This window comes from Electrophorus electricus, chromosome 2 (genome assembly GCF_041902795.1).
Source record: "Electrophorus electricus isolate QZ-2024a chromosome 2, ASM4190279v1, whole genome shotgun sequence".
Classification (NCBI taxonomy): domain Eukaryota; kingdom Metazoa; phylum Chordata; class Actinopteri; order Gymnotiformes; family Gymnotidae; genus Electrophorus; species Electrophorus electricus.
Genome location: NC_137498.1, coordinates 37,530,035 through 37,551,861, shown reverse-complemented (window position 1 = coordinate 37,551,861; position 21,827 = coordinate 37,530,035). Strand labels below are relative to the sequence as shown.

The following is a 21,827-nucleotide window of genomic DNA, read 5'->3' as shown; positions in this document are numbered from 1 at the left end:
CCATGGACAGCGACACTACTGCTGCAATCCTGTGTTTCATCCTGTAATATCACATTATCATGAGTTACCTGAGAAAAAGGATTTCTGAGTTAATGTAGAATAATGAACTCAAGTTCACAAACAAAACTGAACATAATAAATGACAAGTTTATTGTTGCACAAAATGTACAAAATAACAAGCAAATGGACAGTCCCCCGTCCCTCCCCCAACCAACCTGCCCTCCTCATACTCTGCCAATATAAGAGATCTGGAACCTATGACTAAAGCAAGTCCAATAGTCTGAGCCAACTGCATGGTTTCTTAGAGACAAAACACCCAATTCAGATTCACTGAACAATTGAAAATGAATAAAAACACTATTTACACAATTCTGTTTGAAGGTGTACAGCATGCCATCTATATGTTTATACAGAATATGTTTGTGAACATACTCCTGTATAAAAAAATATACTGTAAGATCAAATTAAGACTAAGGGCTATAGACATCAAAAGTACAACACTGCATTGTTGATTTAATCTTTTTTTATATAATTCATCTTTTTAAAATACGCACTCATTTTATGATGTGATCTTTTTATTTTATTTTTTTCTTAATTTGCCTCTTACTAAAAGAAATATCCTCTAGCTGAATGTAAGCACATCTGTTTCCTGGGCCTCAGGCACCTGGTGGAAAATCCTCTGCTTATTCACTTATTTACTCATTAACATTCTGTGTTTCTGCTCTACGCTGTGTGTGTGTGTGTGTGTGTGTGTGTGTGTGTGTGTGTGTGTGTGTGTGTATGTAAGTAAGTGATTCATATGGTTTACAGTTTAAGAGAATGGACCTGCCCAACATTTGTCTTCCAGAAGGCATTGTCAGTCGCATTTGGCAATTCACTTGTGATAAGTAGAAGTAGAACTGAGGTCACTCTTTGCTGTGTTTTGCTGAGTGCTGTGTATTTTTCTAAGAGGCTGGTGTACAGTGGCCCTTTGTTTCATGGGCTTGGGGCATCACCTCCTGACCTCTTCACTCCATTCTGGATTCCTATCATACTACATGCCTCTGAATGAGAAGCAGTGGCACAGAAAATAGCTAATGGTGCTGAGCAAAATGAGTGGCTTACTCAGAAGTTCCAAGAATCCCACCTGCCACAATTCATTGGATCAGAAAAAGCTCATATCAGGCCCTTCTGTGTGTAGCCTGCCACAGCCTATTCTGTGTTCATGAAGCTGGTCACTCTTCATCCTGTATTGGCACAGCTTATTTCAAACAGCTTATTTAAAACAGTTCAGTGCTTTTGCAGCTGTTACCTTGGTGGAGTATTGCTGTACAGCACTAGTGAATAAGTTTTAACAAAATGCTTATCTTGGTTACAAAACTAGCCTGTGCTTTTTGTGTATATACAGCAACATAAATCAGTTTCATTTAATAGGTACTGGTGGATTTATATCGAGAAATGCAGGAATAGCATGACATGGTATCTGAGTCATAAATTGATTCTGTAACTGACACTCTCTAGAAGAGATGAAATCTAGTTGTATCTCGAACACTATAACTCCAGAATGCAATGAAAGAAGCATGACATGATGTGGCAAGTGTATTAAAACTCCATTTGATTCTAATGCATGAAAAGAGAGTTGATCTATACATGCTGTGGCAGGCCATTTTCAGATTTTTTTTATGTCAAAGGAAGAGTTAGAATTATTTTATATATGCAAAATTAATCTGCACAAGTGTATTGTTATATGAGCCTTTTTTTCTGATCATAGGATTTTAATAATTTCTTAGATTTTAGGGGCTCTCACCTGGTAGGCCATGGTTCTCTTTCAGTTTGTATTTCAATATACCTACATATATATCTCTCTATAATCTTTTTTTCTTTTTTTTACAAAATCAAAGACATGATGAACAATTGACAATATACTTTTTCATATTTCTCTCTGTTTTAGGTTATTGAAATTGAGATAATTTTGCGCATTAAATTTTTGTAAACAAACAGATTTCTGAGGTTGGTTCACCCAAGACTGTCAGCCATCATCTTTTGTTCTCTGTCAGTCATGTTTATTCACTCTCGCTTGCTTCCCCCGTCTCCCCCAACGTCTCCCTTTCTCATTGAAGTAGGGCACGGATTTGTTTCGAGGTGCTGTCATCATTTAGATGTCTTGTTGTATACCTGCAGGTGAGAAGCAGCACAGGACTGTGTTAAAGGCCAAATACGGCTACTCCAGCAGCTCCGGGGTTCAATACATGTGGTTCGGTTCCATCTGATTTACACCACCTGTTGACAGTTTCCACCAAAAATGTACCCTAGTTGATGACTATTGGGTGTGTGTCATATCCTCATTGAAACTTGTTCATACTTGTTTCAGTATCTTGTTCATACTGTGTCTTTTTAAAAGGAGCAGCATTTAAGACATGATGTTCTCATGTTAATCTTTAAGAAGCATGTTTCTGAAATGTACTGAAATGTGTGTGAGCATACACTTCACACCTCGTCCTCACCTCAATGCATTCAGCAGTCCCTCCACACTATTTGAAGGCTGATCTTTCAACACCTTGATGCAGCCCTTCATCTGTACAACACACACACATACACAGCACTTTAGAGAAAGGTCAAGCCCTTCTCATCCTCACCCCTACTGTGTCAATGAACATGCCTGCACACTCACTAATAAGCAATTCTGCCACACCATACCCACAAACAGATACACACAGGGTAGCTGTTTTTTCAAACAAAACTACATAAGTTGTGTAATTGCATGATGCTATGTGAACTGGAGATAGAACCTTAAGCTCAGTGAATAGAAACATCCTTTTCCTTGGAAGATACACCCTCTTACATACATACACACAAAGGTCAGAAAAAGGCACAAGTAGCAGGATCCAGAACCGTTTCTGTGGCTCTTACGTCAATCTTGGAGGTTTTGGCGAAGGCACCCACAGGATGAACGTGGTCGTAGAGGATGATGACGCCCACCATCACACGCATACAGAACAGCATGGTGTCTGTGTTGGAGAAGCGGCATCGATACTCCCTATGTGAACGCAACAGCGGCAGGTCAGTTACTATCAGTTACTCTCACTGAGCTACACAAAATCCATAAAGATGACATAGAAATGCTTGTATGGCCTGGGAGAAACCCAGGATGTTTTCTGTGGGGAAAGCAAAAAACCTACGGAGTCTCCAGCATGACCCGGCACACGCAGGCCATAGTGCTCAAGCAGTCTGTAGTGTCTTCAATGGGCAGTGTCTTGTTCTGTAGTACATATTAATGGAATAGAAGTGACGGCCACTAGAGGGCAAGAGCCTTTAGTCATTTTAATATAGTGATGGCTTTTTTGCTGCTATTTTGGAGCAGTGCTACATACTGAATTAACACTTTTACTTGCCTCTGACACAAACTTAGTTGTGGCATTGCTCAGGGTTTTCAACATGGGTGTGGCTTCCGCATAGAAAAGAGACATCCGATTGGCCATTTCGTTATTGACTTCATTCTCTGCCTCTAACTACAGTAAGGATGAATATTGGTTAGTTTGCAGGTTCTGTAGTTCCACTCACACATACATATGCTGGTGCTGCAAGCAGGTGGGCTTTCACTTTGGATAAGCAAGTCATTTTGGTTCAGCAATAACAGGAAACACATTACCTGCTGATTGTTCAGCCTATTCCTGCTTATGGTCCTCCTGTAGTAACTGAAGTCATTTTGAATGGCTGGATTTGTCATCTGGGGAACACAATGCAGCTTGTTCAGAATGCGTACTGACTACATAGCTTGTCATGTTCAGAATGCGTATTACGCTGGAACATTTAAGCACACGCACCTTTTGTCTGCATGAAAAGATTGTCCTGGTTGGAAAAGTCAGTTTTGGAGGTTAGTCTCACCTTGAGCTCATCAAAGCTGAGTGTGAAGTGCAGGATCTCTGCAAACTGCTTGGCCAGGGCCTGCTCTCTCTCCAGGTGCTGCATTGGAGCATACGGAGGGCTCGTCAGCGCCTCCAGGAGGCTACGCAAGGCATTCTCTGCAATGACAAATATTACAAAGTGCATCAAATAAAGGCCATAATGACCATATATACACTATATGTCTTTCACTTCTCATCAGATTGCCCTGTTTTTCCAGTATCTAATGCAGATCTTGTTGACCCATGTGGCATCCGAGCCAGTGTTATTTTGTTTTGAACTCTCATTGTTAGTGAGGTGGGTGGATAGCGTTAAGGACTTTGCCTAAGGGATCACACTGGAGATGCCCTGGTCATGATTGGAACCCTGACCGCTGATGCATATTTCTTTTTTTAATACATGTTAAATATGTCAGTTAATAATGGCCTACTCTTTTGAATAAAAAGAAACTATGCAGGACAGTGGCAAAGGACACAGCAGCTCTGAACAGTGTCTAGCCCTGTGTGGCATGCTCCTGAGCAATCGTCATCACTGAGCTGTTAATGTGATTAGCATGCCTTAGCATTACTCCAGAGGAGTCATGAAATATGCAGCAGCATGTCTATAAATAACAAGCTGATATGTTTTATCTGGGGGCCTGCTGAGCAGTGTTATTCTCCTGAGTTGTTAGGCAGGGAGTGAATATGCCACGATGGAGAGAAGGATACCGGGATGCGTCGGGAAGGGTGCAGCATGTGCGCATTTGTGTTCCTGCAGTCATCATTTCATTCACTCGATGTGTACCAAGTTTCTCCTGTTTCAGGTGCTCTCACATGGCTCTTTCAGGGAGGCTTCTGCAGGAGCAGTGACAGGCTGGGGCTCATCACCACCTTGATCTGCTGGATCTTCAGTGCACACACAGAGGGGGCGGGAGTGCTGCCTCTTCTGTGCTTTGCTGGCTGCGGTAACCATGGCAACGTCTCGACGAGGCAAGGCAGGCGGGAGTGCCTGCCTGCTCTCTCCGCACACAGTGGCCATATTGACTTGAGCCCCACACACGTGATCCCATTTACACTTCCGACCAAAAAAGGCAATGGCAAAGATGTTGGCCACCCACTCACCTAACCTGAGTGAAAATTCATAGAATCGTTTCAGCTTGGCCACCAGGGGGCAGACAGCATTCCAGGCTTTCTCCTGTAGCTGGAGGTCATTGGGATTCTGGATAGCCTAGGAAAAGAACAACCAAGCAATACTCAGACTGTAGATCTTTTACCAGTGAAAACCACCCAGCTTCTCTGGACCATATCGGTGCTAGTTATTTTTATTATTCTGAGTAAACCCTACGTACCCGCCCTACAGTACACTACAGCACTATGAGCATATACCTACAAAACAACCCCCTTAACACATTTATTCACAAAGAGGAACTGCGCAGTATCTTTCCAACCATTTTGGTGAGAGGTGTTGTCATGTCCTCACCTCTCTTATCTCCTGCCCGGCTCCATTGTAGGACTGCAGCTCGGCCAGTATCCCATGGGCCTCCTCCAGCACAGCACTGACCTGGTTCCACACGACTGTCTCAGCCTCCGTGGGCTGGGCATCTGCAGGAGTGCACCAGGGCCCAGGCTCAGAATTTATGGAAGTTGGTGGGAATATGATTTAAAGTCAGACAATAAGTGTCCTTTCCAGTTAAGGTTCCTCTGGCCACCTGGATGTTTTATCACCTCTGTCAGACAGGGCTCACGTTTGTTCCGTTTCTCACAGGCAGCCATTAGTTTGGCATGTAACTTGGCTTTCAAGTTACATTAGCATAGATTCACATTGATGGCAGGAAAGCAAACACAGAGTTCCTTACTTTGCTCAAATATGAAGGCCTCTTTTAAAGTCTGGACTGACCCAAGGGGAAAGTAGACTTTCCAAACTGTGAATAAATTTTGGTGTTAATTTTGTATTGTCATCCCTGACTTCAGCACAGAAAGAGAGACAGAGAGAGGATGTCCTGCCCAGTGCCACTGAGAGATGGCTTTAATAAATCAACAGATTTGTAATAACTACAGTGTTCCTCTGACTCTGAAATACATAGGGAGCATTTAGATTTTGTGGAAGAATATTGGAGAATTTGCTGTATATAAAATGGATCTCATGGGGATTGCTGCAAGTGAGTGCATAAGATGATCCATTGGGTAGTCTGGACTGGATGTGACTAAACACACCTAAATAACCCTCGGTTGGATGCACTGTGGAAACTTTATTTGGTTTATTTGAACTGCTCAGACATAGTTGTCACATTATGGCTCAGTTTGTAGACAGATAACTATGGAAACTTTCTCCAAGATATTCAGGGTGCAAGTCTATCGTGTACTGATTGCATCTGAAGTTGGGAAGGGGGTAGAAACACATTCAGCAACCCCAAATATAGGGTGAGAGAGGTCATTTGAAATTCTAGGTTTATCAGAGTGGGTATATGTTTAAAGGGGTCTGTTTGGATGACAAGCTCTGCTAATAAGCACATGAGCTGTATGAGCGAGGTGGTCTCACAGCCTCAGTCAGTGAAGCAGCTGTCTTCCTGAAGTGCCATAGTGTATGCTCAGTAGTGTAGCCTGGTTTAATTACCCTATTAGAGCCTCTCTGTCTGTATGAATTTCTGTCTATGTCTCTCTCTCTCTCTGTCTGTCTTACCCTAGAATTTGTGCTTTTTATCTTCAGATCTTTAACATTGTATGTATGTGCAGTGTAATTCAATGATAATAAAACAATAAAACAATAATCTTTATATTGATAAATGCATCAACTTTTGGTAAGTATCACAGTCTTTTCTTTCATTGTTATGTTACAAAACCTGGCAGTAAAAAGAAATTGTTTTTGTATTATATACAGTTCTGGTTTAGTTGTATGTAATGTAATTTTTATTTCCTTCTTTAGATCTCAAATTCATGGAGTGCATCTAGAGGACTTTCAGCCTTATAGGGAGATTATAGGAGACTAATGCTGCTGTAACTGGAGATGTGGTATGATCATTTGTCAGGGGTGTCACAGGAGAAAAATATTTTAATCCTTTGTTTTACATAGAATGTAGCAGAAGGCTGTGAGAAAGGAGAATGTGAGCTGTGACAGAGGTGACCATTGTATGCTGGAGACAGTACAGAGGTGAGCAGGGAGGCTATCTGCACTCCTCTTACGCAGCAATCCACAAAACTACAAAGCGTTAACACACCTCCACTACTAAACAGTAATTTGCCATATATAATTCTAACGGCTTGGCACAAGCCTTTAGATTGAGCAGTTAAGAAGTGACACTATCGATTTGGGGAAATTATTAAAATGTAAAATTAAATAATGTTAACTGAGTTTTGGCCACACTGCGTAAGAGCTGACAGCACAGCAGCCTTTCTGAGCCTACTGGGCACTCATGCAAGTGGAGCTGGTGTAGCTCTGGAGAGGAGATGGTAGAGGTGGAGCTGGCCAAGGAGTGGAGGTTTTGGAAAAGCAGTTGTTATTTGGGAAAGGAAGAAGTGTTAAAGGGGTTAAAGGAGAGTCAAAAAGAGAACAGAGAGAAATGGAGATTCCCAGTGCAAGAGGCTATGTCCACTTCCATTTCCTCAGTTCATACACAAGCTGTTTTAACTAGCTTTCCGTGCTTACTCACCCACTGAAAGCCAAACAAAATTTCACATGGTATGGACAGGTGACGTAGACATAGACTATGGGTAAGGGGGAGAACTAATGGACAATGGAGGTTATTTTGCATGTATGTCATTGCAATCTAACTGCAAAGATAAGAGATATTTAGCACTGTGCACACTAGACTTGGAAAGAAGACCGATCACAATCATGGCCACTGCACACTGAAACTCTTGAATGCACTTTTTTTGTGTGTGAAAAAATAGAGGACTAGAGAAAAAAGGAAATAAAACCTGAGATGACAGCGAATGGGGAGGGACAATGAATAAAAAAAAGAAAAAAAAGAAAGAAACAAAACTCAAAAATAAGAAGCAGATGATCTCACGTTCAAAGTCAAGGAAAACTATTGGGCCATGCTCAAGTTCGGTGCAAGCCAGCACTTTCAGGAGATTTCCCATGATCCCCCTGGAACAGAGAGAAGGGAGAGATATGTGGGTGATGGAGGGTCAGGGAAATGTGTGTGTGGTGTGTACATGTGTGTACACAGATATGTGCGGAATCAGGGGATGTACACAGTGTGGGGGAGTGGATGAAAAGGACTAAATAGTACTGTCGAGACTAGGTGGACAGGGGCTTTGGAGGTGGTGACATGATATAAAACATTGAAACTTCTTCCAAAGTCCTTTTTCTCTATAAATGAGTTTCTCCATACAGGTGTGAGGATGCACAGAATCTTTCAGCCCATCACATTGCCTTTGTCATCAACCATCTTATGTTTTTCGCCCCACACCTTCTCCAAGCTCAGCACATCCACCCTGATGTTGCACACACACTGACACATAACACACCACACAGCAATGAGCACTTACTTTCGAAGTCCAGAAAAAAATGTGGACAATTTTCTAAATCCTTGCCAAGGACCTTAATGAGGTTCCCCATGGCCAGCAAACCTAAGCAAGGGAGACAACAGATGCATACAGTAGAGAGCAACACAACCACTTCAGTTGGTCATCAGCCTGGCTCTAGACTGAAGCTGGATCTCACTATGCATTACATAAGAGACACTTGCAGGCAGAGATGCACATGTGTTTTGTTGTATGATGTCTGACAACCTGGTTTAGTAGTTTTCAGTGCTTCCAGCACTGCATTCTTTAGGTATAACCAGATAACTTTGTGCATGAGCCACTGGGTCACTGGGGATAGTTATCTTATAGGCAACTATAGTGACAAACCTGGTGTGGAAATATATATATGTAGCAAGGACTGTTTCACTGGTCGTGGCACTGAGCTGACTCTGTCTCTATCTCTCTCTTACTCACTCTATCTCTCTCACTTTCTCTTCCTTTTTCCCCCCATCAGTGTTTTTATGTTTGTTTTTTGTTGTTGTTTTTGTTTTAAAATATGTATCTTATTGTCCTGCCCTCAGCACCTGGTGGTGCTGCAGGTTTTGGAGGACCATGCTATGGGTAATCTAGATCAATTTGAGCCATTACTGTATTTTGTCAGGGGTGCTGGGGAATTGGTCAGGGGATGTACACTGTGAGCATATCTAGCTCATATGCATACCAGGGCATTGACATCTACTGGGCATCATCAGTGTTGATTTGCAGTTACCCTCAGTGAAGCCCTCAGGCTTCATCAGAATAAAGGAAGTACATCTTTGGTTGTGGTTAAAGCATTGATTAGACCTTGTTTTTAACTTGATAAAAAAATGTAGATTTGCTCACTGAGGTCTTGGACTATAGAATGCTCAGCTGTTTCTAAGATTTCAAACTAGGTATTTCCTGTTATTTAGCATGTTTGCTGTAATGCATAAAGTGAATAAAGCAGTCATTTAAGGAAAACATGGAGGAAAATAAGCCACCCACTTGTGTTTTGCTTGACTAGCAATATTAGAATAGTTCAATGCCACCACAGTAATAGTAAAAACAGCATAAAACTCTCAATAAACACAGCAATACAGTACATTATCATGAAGAATAATTTGTAAAGTAGATATTATTTTTTTTATGTAAAATATTGTCTTGCCATATATATTAAAAATATATTCACATGATGCTTAACCACTGAAGACTATTCACCAACCTTCACTTCACACATCACCATGTATAAGAGACCAAGCCCCTTAAACATGATAAATGCTCAAGGGACTCCTGAGATGGCAGTTTCCCAGGTGACTTTGTTAATGTCATGAAAAGCATTCTCCGCTTTCTCAAGAGGCTCAAGTGCGTTTATTGTCAAAATGCATGTGCCATAATAGAATCTATAAACATCAGTCACATGGGGTCTTCAACGCCACCTCTCCTAAATGCAGTAAGCCTAACAAACACAGCAAAAGCTCCTGGAAACACTGACATAAGCATTTGATGTGCTGAAAGAACAATCCTATTTCAAACAATAGGGTTGCTACCCTCTTATTTGGCGTCAAATGGTGATGCAATGTGTGGATACGCTCACACAGTACAGAGACTGCACTTCCTTTATCACTGCATGTATCCCGGCAACCACCAATACAGCCCTGTTTCCATGGCCGGCCCACTGGGCTTTCCCTCCAATTCTGTTTAGCTGGAGCCATCATCAGCCTCAAGCATCTGAGAATGTGCCTGACAATAACAAGAAAGTCCACTGAACTGCAACCCACCTTTCTGCTGGACCACTCCCATGGCTGTATGAAATTACATGGCTAGCACAATTTTGGACTAAACGTAAGGCTAAACAAGCACCTTGTTTTGGTTTCAAACACAAAAAAGCTAGCCCTCTTCAGTCCAGTAGGAGCAGCAAATACTAAGTGTTAAGCATTTTAGCCGTATGCCAGTTTTAAATGGGACGGAGAACTGCAGTTTAGCTCCAGCTCTGCCATCTTCATCACATCGTAGTTGCTTTCTCAGCAAAATGCCTGCTGGGAATTATTCCACTGCAGCTTACGCTTCAACAGAAATGTGTTCGTTTGTTGTTACCTACCAGCCACCACACGCTTGCCTTCTCCCACCTTTCTGGGTTTCCTCTTCCCCTGCGCTTCCTCCTCAGCCTAGCAGCCTTGTGCAGTCACAGCTGCAACTCCACATGTAAGCATCTCACTGTTCTTTCACGCTTCCCTTTTTTTGACTGCTATTTAAAGGCAAGTTTTGTGTGCGCGTGTCCGTGCTTGTAGGTGCATGTTTCTGATTCTGTCTGATAGAATCGCTTCTCTATGGTCCTATATAAGAGAACTGATGCTGTGCAGAATGCTTTAAACTAAGCCTGGGGTTAGGTGACTCTGTAAGTGCAATTTCCTGTGAATTAAATAGCACTCTGAACTGTATTTGGTTTAATCTTTCCATCAGTTCCACACATAAAAACCCTCATAAAAAGCCCCTAACATTTTGTTCCATTTTCTTTTAAAGGTTTACAGTCGACAGGTGGTTTTCTTTTTCAAACTGTAATTTTGTTTTTTTGTTTTTATTTTGAAGTTTAGTGTTCATTCAAGTCCTCAGGCATAAACGAAAAGATAAGTGGGAAAAACGACAGTGCTGACTTTGGAGTACAAATTGTCTCTGAGGGCAGGCAGTGTGGAGTAGCCTGAAAGGCGAACTGAAACACTGCTGATAGTAAATAGGAAGTAGGTCTGTTAGTCATGGCCCTGCCTCACCACTGAGGGGCTGGACACACTCTGTGTCTTGCCACTGAAGGGCTGGACACATACACTATTCGGCTCTCTAATCCTCCAGTCTTTTTGTATCCCCTCCCTCCATGTGCCATATGGCTATGAAACAGAAGGGTGCCATGGGCCATCACTGGCCATCTCCTGCCTCATACCTTTGCTTGCGAGTTTCCTCTGAGAGCACGTCACTGCATCCACCGGGTGCCTGTCTGCTCCTCTCGCTCTACCACAGCATCAGCGTCCACCACCTGAGAGAGAGAGTATGGGAACTACTGAAAATGTGGCCTGCCACAGAAACAACATGGAAGAGAGCAAGAGAGGGAGGGAGCTGAATATAATGCTAGGCTTTGACCTTGGCTTGCTTGTCTGTCAGTGAGGCAGCAGGCCAAAAGGGATTAGATTGTAGGATGTGAACATGGTGTTTTCCACACAGATGCAAACACATATTGGAACATTGTAGGAAAAGAATTATTATGTATATGGTGTACAGTAGAAGCATGAGGCAAATCAAAGTTATGAGAATCGATTTTATTGCAGGCTTTTGAGAAATGCTAGAATTGCAGAATCGGTTACAGTCTTGAATGTGTGGTGACAAGTGAAAGCTTTTACTTCTTTTTTTTAGTGAGAGTGTTAGTGAGGGTGCATTTGCTATGAAACAGAAAGTGAACACCCTTTGGTAACTTCTCAATTAACCAAATTGTGCTAGCCTACATGTCAGCTTGACTTTGAATAATGGACAGACAGAGTTGTCCATTTTTAAAGATTGCTGATAACACCTGATAATGAACTAAAATCTTTGGTTAACCTTCATGTATAACCAATCACACATGCTGCTCTGAGCCCTCGTAACAGTATTTGAGAGTAATTGACAGCATGCACATTACTCTTTCATTGTGCAAAAGCATTAGATGCTCTAAGAATAGTACTTTCCAAGATGACCTGTTGACAGTCAGCAACTGCTGAAATCTGCAATTCCAGAATGAACCTTTCAAAATGATGCTGCTTATTATCAGACCTCATGACTTTGTAGACTGCATCTTTAATTAAGAGTACAAATGAACACATATCAAATCTAGAATGACGTTAGAAATTAGAAATGCATTTCATTCTGAACTACATGTGTGTAATGGGGTCTTATGTAATGTTCAGCCCTATCCCATTCCCTCAGTCTGTTTGACAATTAGGTAAATAACCCCAAAGAGGAATCCTTGATTGTAGTCTGTGGGCAGGTCACACTTTAATTCAGTTTGATTTGAATCAAGTGTCTCTGCTGCTGGAGTCTATAAATCTGACATAGCATCTAAGACACCCACATACACACACTCAGCCATATCCTCTAAGAGTTCCAGTGAGCTCCATGAATAATAGAGGTGTCCACTCAGTAAATCTGCAGGAACATGTGTCATGGTCCACAGTGCTGTGCTGTCTGCAGTGGCTTTTGAGCAGCCTGCTAGTTGGACAGACCCCTATGCTGGCCCAGTTACCTGACAGCTGGATGGACCCCTTCACTGCCCTTGCAGCCCTCAGACAGCTAGTAGCTCTGACTCCAGAACAGCCCTATTAGCCTGAGTCATGATCAGGAAGTCCACAGTGACTGAATCAGAGCAGTTGGTTTTGAGGCCATGGCATATATATACATTGATTGCATTTGGGTCTCATCTTACTTGGCTGTCACAGGGTTATTGAGATGCCAGTGTTTGTATGGGGCAGTTTCTCTGTAGCCTAATGCTTTGAAGGGTACTGACTATTGTATTGTTCACAAATTTCAAGGTCATTAAAATTGAAAAGATATTTTTGAGGAACTTGACTGTGTAGAAAAGTTATTGTTCGGACCGAGAATGGACTGCTTAATTCACAACCACAGATGGTTAAATATCATATTAGGATTAGTATTTGTATAAGTTTATTTCTTTAGAACTCAAACTGATGGGGCAGAAGGATGTCTGTAGGACAAGACACAGCAAGGCCAACCACTCCTCAGTGAACTTTCATCTCTGGTATTGACACTTTGACAATACATTATTAGGTTGATGAGGTTTAATCTATAAGACATGCACTACAATGGTCAGCCTTCTCTGAGATGTGCTGCTCTTGGCTTTACTTTGAGAGAGCAGAGAGCTTCTGTCACTGGATCTCTTATTTCTGTAACACAAAGTAACAGATTGAAACCAAATGTAGAATACAATATCAAGACCTTGACTGCCTTGACATGATCTTTATATGACATTTGTGAGAAGGTATGGCTAACAATGGAAGCAGTGAATCCTGAACCAGGTCTTGGAGGCGTGCTTTTGTGCTGAGCACTCTTCCAGTCTGGCCTTGTTTGGTGGATGACTGCAGCAGCCGTAACCTCTATTTCCATCATGAATTCCGCAATATTTGAATTAGTGCAATTCAGGCATTTCTCACAGAAATATTTTAATCCCCTTTCATTATATGTTTGCAGTTATTTGCTTATGTGAATGACTTTTTTGGGGGAATAATATCCCTCTACCAACTACCACTCTTGCAGAGAACTTTAGAATCTTTTTTTTTTTTTCTTCAAAAGCTTATCCTTTGAGTTTTGTAACTGCTCTTATAGCCAACGCTCTATACTGTTTCTATAGCTATGTATTTCTGGACTGATTACATATTAAAATGGGACAAATAATTTCCATTTAATAACTACACAACATACAAATGAAGGCAGATACCTGACACCAAAACCAGAATAAACTCACCCAGCCTTATATTCTTTCTTTGCAACATGTAGCATAGCATGCATACATCCATCCTTTAGTCTTGAGGAAAGAACCCTATTCCAAATAGACATAATCGCTGAAATGTAGCTGTGGATTTATGAGGGTGTCGTCGTGACGAGAGAGATCAGGTCGTGACAGATTCAGTTTTCCCCTCGCATGTCTGAAGTAGGTGAGAATTCTCTCTGAAGGAGAGAATGTTGTTAATAATTCTCTCTCTCTCTCTCTCTCGAGCTGATGCAAGGCAGGCTGAGCCAGACCTGCTGGTAATGAGATGCCACAAGCAAAAGACCAGAGACCATCAGCCATTGCCCAGCATTGTCCTCAGCACCTCTCTCCTGTGGGAGCAATCAAGAGGCGGAGGCGTAGTGGGGAAGGAGCTCCATCGCTCCCTCTCCCCTTCACCTGAGACCACATTATAGAAAAGGCAAAATGGTGCTACAGCTTAAGAATTGACAAAAGAAAGATTGAGTATGGGTCTAAGGGGAAATTTTCATATTGTTTGATGTTTCTACATAGAGGGACTCAGTAATCCATTCATTAACTTTTATTGTGGTCAGAAGCAGAACATTCTGGAATTGTACTGCCATCTTTAGTTATAACCAAGCAGTTATCACTCATTCGCAAAAGGATGCTTTTTTTGAATAAAAAGTTTACTGTAGCAGTTTCACTGCCTTGCACGTTTTTCCAGCGCATGCTTTCATTGTTGACAGTGTGATGGTGTTCAAATATCCAGTGCTGCTTTTCCTAAAGAACAGCTGTCTCAGATAATTTTCTGGGGAGCCCCTTTATGAACATGAATGTAAGGAGAATATCTTTAAGCAAAAGGTATGAGCAGTATGCATGCACATGCACTTGTATACACAAATTCTCCTTTTCTGTCTCACACACACACACACACACACACACACACACACACACACACACACACACACATTCCTGTATTGTGCTATTGCTTTACCTTGCTCTCCCTCCCTGTGGTCTGCATGAATGGTAATCAAATGATCTTCCCCAGACCTCTCTGCTGTCTTCCAACAGAGCCACTGTGGTAGCTTTTCCAGCCCCATAAGCACGTGTGTTGGCATGTGTCTGCATCTCCATAATGGTGTATGTGTGTATATGTCTACAGCCCTGTTAAGGGTATGTGTTGGTGTGTATCTTCAGCTGATGTCCTCACTCTTGCTCCCACTCTAAGGGGTTTTAATATGAAGGACTATGTCTATGTGTTTTTGGCCCCCCACATGTGAGTATTTGTGTGAAAATTAATTAGTCTTTGATAGCTAGAAGCTGATGAGTTGACTCAGATAGGAAATGTGTGTGCTAATCATTCTCTGCATGTTTGAGTTTGTTTATATTATTGGAGTCTTTGAGTCTGTATCAGCAGCTAGCCCCTTAGCATGCAGCATGCCCTGAGCTGGAATGGCTGCCAGATTAATACCCACCACCCGGTGCCCTCTGCTCTGCCCGCTGCTCCTCTTTCTTGGGGCTTAAAGATAGATGGCTGAGGGAGATGAGTGGAGATGAGAAGACCAACTCTGGTGCATGAGCCCTGCGATCATGCTGAGGCTACAATTCCAGATAAGATTCAGCTAAGCCTAGTACGATTCTAGAGATAATAAATGGTTTAATATGAAGAACTTACCAGACTTCACATCAAAAGATCATGAAAAGTATCTTGTGCTACTCTCGACTCCCTCACATTATGTAACAGTCTAAACTCTTTATTGACTGATGAAGTTTCATAGTTTACTTACTTCCCAGTAGCTAAACTGAACAGGACAGTGTTTTTTCTCATCATGGCATTGGAGCTGGGTTTATGCAGGTGGTCAGCTTGCGCTTGGTCACGCTTACTTAAATAAATGTCAATTAGCGCTTGGTCTATTGCTTTTACTTGCTCTCTGTATAACCACATCCTGACCATGCAGTTGTGGGGGAAGCATGCACAGGTGCTCAGCACCGACCACTGCAGAACAGTGAGTAGATAACTATATAGGCTGATCAGCACCATACATTCCTCCAGCAGTCAGCAAGGGTGTGGTGCATCTCGGTGTGCTGTTCTCTGAGCATGCTGGCCTCTGAATGTGTTGGCACCACAGTGCTAGAGTGCAGACTTGCCCAGCCCATCACAGCTGTCTCTCTCTGCCAAGGCCATATTTAGCGCTTCCTTTCACCCACCCTCTCCTCAGGCCTGCTTGCCGGGCTCAAAGTTGGCTCTGGCATAACTGTACATCAGAGTCTCTGGCCAAACAGAGGGTTCCAAGGCCCCAGGAGCTGCTGAGTTAGGACCAAGGCCAGTCCGCCTCTCTGCCACCCATTGGAAGACAAGACAGGGTATACTAGGGTGGAGCTAATGAAGGACAACAACAGTTGCTGAGAGAATAGTCAACTCTGGAATTGTGTTAAATTCTAAAGTGAAAAAAATTAGAATATTGACTCACTTTGCCTTTAACTTCTACTGTATTACTATAAATGTGATTTCTCAAAATGTGATTTCTCATATGGCAAGAATATTAAACCTTTAAGTTGTTTTTTGCTATATTTTTAGAAGAGACTGTTGTAAATGCGCTAAGGTCACCACAAATTGCCTGAAATACCTTAGTCTACTGCAGTTCTTGCTTCTATATGAAATGCATGCTTTTACATAACTTAAGTCTCAGTATTAATTGGCCATTTGAGCTAGTGTAATTAACTTTAGAGGGGTGTGAAATACACTGGTTCTAATCCATTTATTATTCATTTAATTCAAATCATGAACTGAATATATGGAAAGTATCCTATTTGAATCAGCAATTCCTTTGTACCAAGGAATAGAAAAAGTTTAACAATTAAGGTTGCATAAAAATGCCTTATGGTCATTCTAGTATATCGCATGAGTAAATCACTTTGTAACCCATTAGCAAACACATTTCTACAAATGGCGAACTGTTATCTTTTTATGCTTGTAATGAGATGGAAAAGGTAGTGAATATATGGTCCTGGATTTCTGACCTCTAAGACTGATCAAGTATGCTGCTGATAGATGTGTGCTGCAATCATCTGCTCATCTAATCATGTAATTCACCTCCCCCTCCTCATCTAGTCAGCTCTGTAAGCACAGGATCTTGTCATAGCTACTGCCATTAGCATGGCAGTCTGCCTTCCACTGGCTTCATGTAGGTGAGCTCAAGTTGCGTACTTGGATAAATCAATAAGCAGTCAAATTCTATTGTAGTTGCAGGATTTATTATTCTAGCACATTTGTTAGACATTTCCGACTGTTCTCTGTTCCTGAGTGTTTCATTTCTTATAGCATGGGGATATTTGAATATCTGCCAACAACTGCTGTGATAATAATGTAGATGACTACACAGCCACGTTTTCTTAGTTTGACCTTGTGCTATAGCAGTTTGTGGAGAGTGTGTTAAAGAAGATCTTTGTAAAGAACTGAACTATATTTAATGTTATCTCAGAACAATGACCCAACCTTTAAGTTGAAATAGTGGCAAATTACAGCAATGACTCTTCAAACATCTACAGAGTATGTGCTCTTTACAAAGTTTTGTAGTTAATTCAATCCCCAACCCAACCCCAACCATCAAACACTTCTCACAGTTCTTCTTACACACACACACACACACACACACACACACACACACACACACACACACACACACACACACACACACACACACACACACACACACATATACACACAATACACATGAACATTACATACACATACACACACACACAGCTGTACTGCAGTGGTGACAGTATAAGCTTATTTCAAGGTTACTCCAAATCCCTTGACACCCCCTACTGCAATCCTGCTTCTTGCTATCTTATTTCCCATGCTGCATACCTGCCAGGGGAAGAGTTAGAGAAGGGGCTTCTATATCCCCCACCCTCAGTTCTGCATCTCCACGGCTACTGGCCAGCAGAGAGAATGCACAAAAGAGAGAACTCACAACAAAGAGAAATCAAAGCATGGCTAACATACAGCACAGAGAACTCAAAGTTCAGAGAATGCACAGCAAATAGAACCCACAGCACAGAGAACTCAAAGTATATAGAGAACTCAAAGCACAGAAAACATATAGCACAGACAAGTCAAGTCACAGAGAATGCACAGCAAATAGAATCCACAGCACTGAGAACATACAGCAGAGAGACCCATTGAACAGAGGACAGCTTAGAGAACCAGAAGCATACAGAACCCATGGCACAGATAACACACAACACAGAAAACCAACAGCACAGAGAACCCCCAGCACACAGAACATACAGCTCTCTGAGTCTTTTGTGGACCAAGCAACACACTCCAAACTGCTAGTCTTAGTCTACTTCCACAAGCCATCTGGAAAAGTGATCTTCCACCAGTCTCTGCCCCCACTGGCACCAGGCATTGTGTTGCTAAGGTTACTTCAAAAAGCAGCATCTGTGACATACTCTATGGATCCCCATATCTTATCTCAGGGCTTCTTATCTCATCCCACCGAAATCAATACTTCAGAAATCACTTCCACAATTTGGAAAGTTAAATCATCAGTCCAAACCATCCATTCTGCCAGTGAAATCTGTGCTCCCTACCCAATCACAAGATAACAATCACCTCTCTCTACTTTTACTGCCATTGTGAGGTTATTCATCTAGCTGTGCTTGGGTACATGCTGTAACAAATCTATGTACTGTATGTATTGCATGTATTGTACCCCATTTGTGCACATTATATATATTGTGTATTCAGTTAATGAGTGCTGTGTATAGCTGTATAAAGTGTGCTGTCCATTCATTTATATTTTGTCACTGCACCTACCTTTATCTTATTATTGATAGCACAAAATTACAAAATGTCAAATATGCAGAAAGAAGGGAATAGACTCATTAATTCCTATCCAGTTAGTCTCTATATAGACATACACATTCCCTAAGAATTTATCCCCTGGGCCTTTTTAACTCCAATTAACTGTGAGGAAATCCTGTTGGTCCCTGTCACTATTATGGCTTATGGTAACTGCAAACAGCAAGAAAGAAGACATTTTGTACTGGAAGGCCGTGTAAGTGAATTCCTGTGTTTCTAGCAGATTTGAAAGAGATGTGATGACTATGGAAAGACTGGATGAAGAGGACTAGATAGGCAGCAGGAGGATGAGAGAGAGAGAGAGAGAGAGAGAGAGAGAGAGAGAGAGAGAGAGAGAGAGAGAGAGAGAGAGAGAGAGAGAGAGAGAGAGAGAGAGAGAGAGAGAGAGAGAGAGAGAGAGAGAGAGAGAGAGAGAGAGAGAGAGAGAGAGAGAGAGAAGGCGAGGCATGTTTCCATGGGCGAAAGGGAGAGATTTTGGGTGAGAAGCATGCATCAGCTGCTGCAGCCAATCAGAGTGTTCCTATAAAATGTTCAAAGGGAGTGTCCTAGCAACAGACGTGTATGAATCTTTTCAGGCTCTGTTGATTCTGTATATGAGAATCAGAAATTTGTTGGCATAATTCACAAGGAATCTTTGCTACATATGCTAATACATTTTTCATTAGCATATATATTCATTGTTTGATTCAATTGGATTTAGAAGCTGAATAAGGAACAGATTTTCAACAGTCTGTGTTGTGCAAAAACCACTGACAATGGATCTTGTTAAGGTCTATACAGCCATTTAACTCTAATATTTTGGCTCCAGTATTGGCGCATTAGTGCTGGGTCAGACACTCTTTGTTTCTACACTTATCTATGTATATTTTATTTCTATAACAAGAGTATGAAACTGGTTCTGTATGAAAGCTTTATTATGGATTCACCCCTGCAAATCCATTCATCATGCTTTAAAGAGAAAACAGATTATACTCAAACTCTGGAAAGCTTGAGAATCAGCATGAAAATCATGGTTCTCTCTCTCTCTCTCTTTCTCTCTCACTCTTTCTCTCTCTCTCTGTCTCTCTCCCTGCCTCCCTTCTTCTTTCCTTCTGTCTCTCTCTTTCCCTCTCTTTCTCTCTGCCTTTCTATCCTCATCAAAACACAAGGCTCATGTTGTGTGTATGTATGAGAGATCTTGTTATTTTACCACTTCATTCACACATCTTTCCCTCATTTCTTCAGAGGTGTGAAGTCTTTTTTAGTTCCCTCCTTTCATTTGAGAGTAGCCATGGAATTGAGTAGAAAAAAGGAGTGGTTCATCCATTCACTATCTCATTCATTTTTTTTTCTTTTTTCTCTCTGTCTTCTTTGCTCCCAATTTGTTCCCACCATTTCTACACTGGCTATTGTGTTTTAGCTAGGTGTGAAAATGCACAAGGTTAAAACACACACCCCAGCTAATCAGTGCTGCATGCTTAATGTCTTCCTCTTCATGCCTCTCCAAATGTCACCCGAGCAGTAAAATGGCATTTCAAACAAAGCTAGCACCAGGTTCTCATAACTAAATTCAGGGAACATCATCACAATTTGTAAAGAATATCCCTGGTAGGCAGTAGATTTTATTGTGGTAACTGATGGTTTTATGTTGAGGATGTAAAAATCAACAAAAAAATCAATCTTTTACCTGATTGATAGTTAAAATTGTGCTCTGGTGCAGAAATAGAATCAGAATTTACAGTACTGAAAATTTAGACAATATAGAAGTATTATGTACATGTACATGGAGGATGATGCTGATCTATTGTACTGCATAAACACACTGCAGACTGTGGCATGTATGTGTGTGTATATGCACATATATGTTAATGTGATTGTTTGCAATCCTACAGTGCACTGCAGTGAAAGAGGACAAGCCCCAGTTGACTGATCTCTGCGTGATGAAAGTAGAGCATACTCTCTCTCCCCATCCCTCCCTTCTTCTCTCTGTTCTGCATCTTATCCCAGTCTAGCCCATGTATGGCTGGCTGCAGAGGATGCCGGCATGGCAACTGGCGCCACTGCCATGTGCCTACGCTCTACACAAACCATCTAACCCCAAGCCCCAAGACCCCAGCTGAGGAAGGAGACAGAAGGGAGAAGCAAGGAGCAGGCAAAGGAGTGAGGGAGCAGAGGAATGGACACATAGAGCTGGTGGTGCTGCTTACCGGCGAGATGCGTTCCAGGGAGGCACCGGTGCTCCTGCTCTCTCTTCAGTCAACAATAAGGAATTGGGGAAAAATTGAGCAGACCCCCCCCCTCAGGAAAACACAAAGGACAAAAGCGTGCGCTGAAAAACAACACTCCTTTCACTTCCCCGGCAAGCTGCACGACTGTGGTCCTCCCTGAACGCACGAATAGTGTCTGCTTCAACCTCTACCTCACGCTGCGTGTGTGTGTTTGTGTGTGCATGTGTGTGTGCATGTGTGCGTGTGTGAGTGTGTCAGTCTCTTTCCCTGCCTGCCTCTCTGTCTCTCCTTCTCACTGGCTTGCTCACTTGCTCACTCAGTTGTTGAACACTCTCTCTCTCTCTCTCTCTCTCTCTCTGTCTGTCTGTCTCTTTCACTGTCTCTCGCCACTCAAGACTCTCTGCTTAGCAGCTGCTCAGCAATGAGAAATAGAACGCTCTGTTCTATCCCCCCCACCTCCCTTACAAAGACCCCCCTCCCAACTCATCCCCTTCACACCCCCTCCCCTCCCCCTGACTAACAACTGACATCTCCAAAGCCTACTGGCAGGACTGAGTGTGAGAGAGAGAGAGAGAGAGAGAGAGAGAGCGAGAGAGAGAGAGAGAGAGAGACGCGTCTCGTACACATTTTTGTTTATGGCATGGTGAGTGTTATTTAACCCTTTCCTATACCACCCCCAACCCCACCCCCCACAGCAGGTGTGTGTGCGAGACTGCTTCTGTGGTCAGTGCTGATGGGCCATTGCTGTATTGATGGACCTGAGCAAACGATGCCTCTCACGCTGGCCTGGAGGGCGGGAATAGTTTGCCTTTGCTTATTGTTTGCCTGTGCAGTGCTCTCCCTCCTGCCAGGCTGGTGGCAAGCCTGCCTCAAACCCATTCTCTCTCTTAACAACCCCTACCCCCATCTCCCCAGCATGG

The 21,827-nt window shown here is 42.3% G+C and overlaps 1 protein-coding gene across 4 annotated transcripts; it reads right to left on the bottom strand.

Annotated features, from left to right (window-relative positions):
* Nucleotides 1–127: 127 nt before the first annotated feature.
* On the bottom strand, nucleotides 128–21,305 carry fam49al (family with sequence similarity 49 member A, like). Of its 4 annotated transcripts, XM_081702066.1 has the most exons (13): nucleotides 20,887–21,305; nucleotides 11,278–11,370; nucleotides 8,352–8,432; nucleotides 7,868–7,947; nucleotides 5,341–5,462; nucleotides 4,983–5,088; nucleotides 3,865–4,001; nucleotides 3,629–3,706; nucleotides 3,372–3,488; nucleotides 3,159–3,238; nucleotides 2,890–3,016; nucleotides 2,484–2,554; nucleotides 128–2,154 (listed from the first exon to the last, which is right to left on the bottom strand). In XM_081702066.1, the coding sequence occupies exons 4-13, from the start codon at nucleotides 7,938–7,940 to the stop codon at nucleotides 2,091–2,093; spliced, it is 975 nt and encodes a 324-aa protein (XP_081558192.1). In that variant the 5' UTR covers nucleotides 7,941–7,947; nucleotides 8,352–8,432; nucleotides 11,278–11,370; nucleotides 20,887–21,305; the 3' UTR covers nucleotides 128–2,090. The 4 variants fall into 4 exon arrangements, with proteins under 4 accessions (XP_081558192.1, XP_026862201.1, XP_026862205.1 ...); XM_027006400.3 differs by lacking the exon at nucleotides 8,352–8,432; XM_027006404.3 differs by lacking the exon at nucleotides 7,868–7,947 and having other exon boundaries at nucleotides 20,887–21,304.
* Between the last annotated feature and the right edge of the window lie 522 nt (nucleotides 21,306–21,827).

Excerpts from the sequence above, each read along its gene's own strand:
- fam49al (XM_081702066.1), bottom strand. The coding sequence starts at position 7,940 with ATGGGAAATCTCCTGAAAGTGCTGGCTTGCACCGAACTTGAGCATGGC. Across the intron at positions 4,002-4,982 it reads TGAATTTTCACTCAGGTTAG|AGAATGCCTTGCGTAGCCTC; the intron begins GTGAGTGGGTGG and ends TTGTCATTGCAG. Across the intron at positions 3,707-3,864 it reads TCAGCTTTGATGAGCTCAAG|ATGACAAATCCAGCCATTCA; the intron begins GTGAGACTAACC and ends TGTGTTCCCCAG.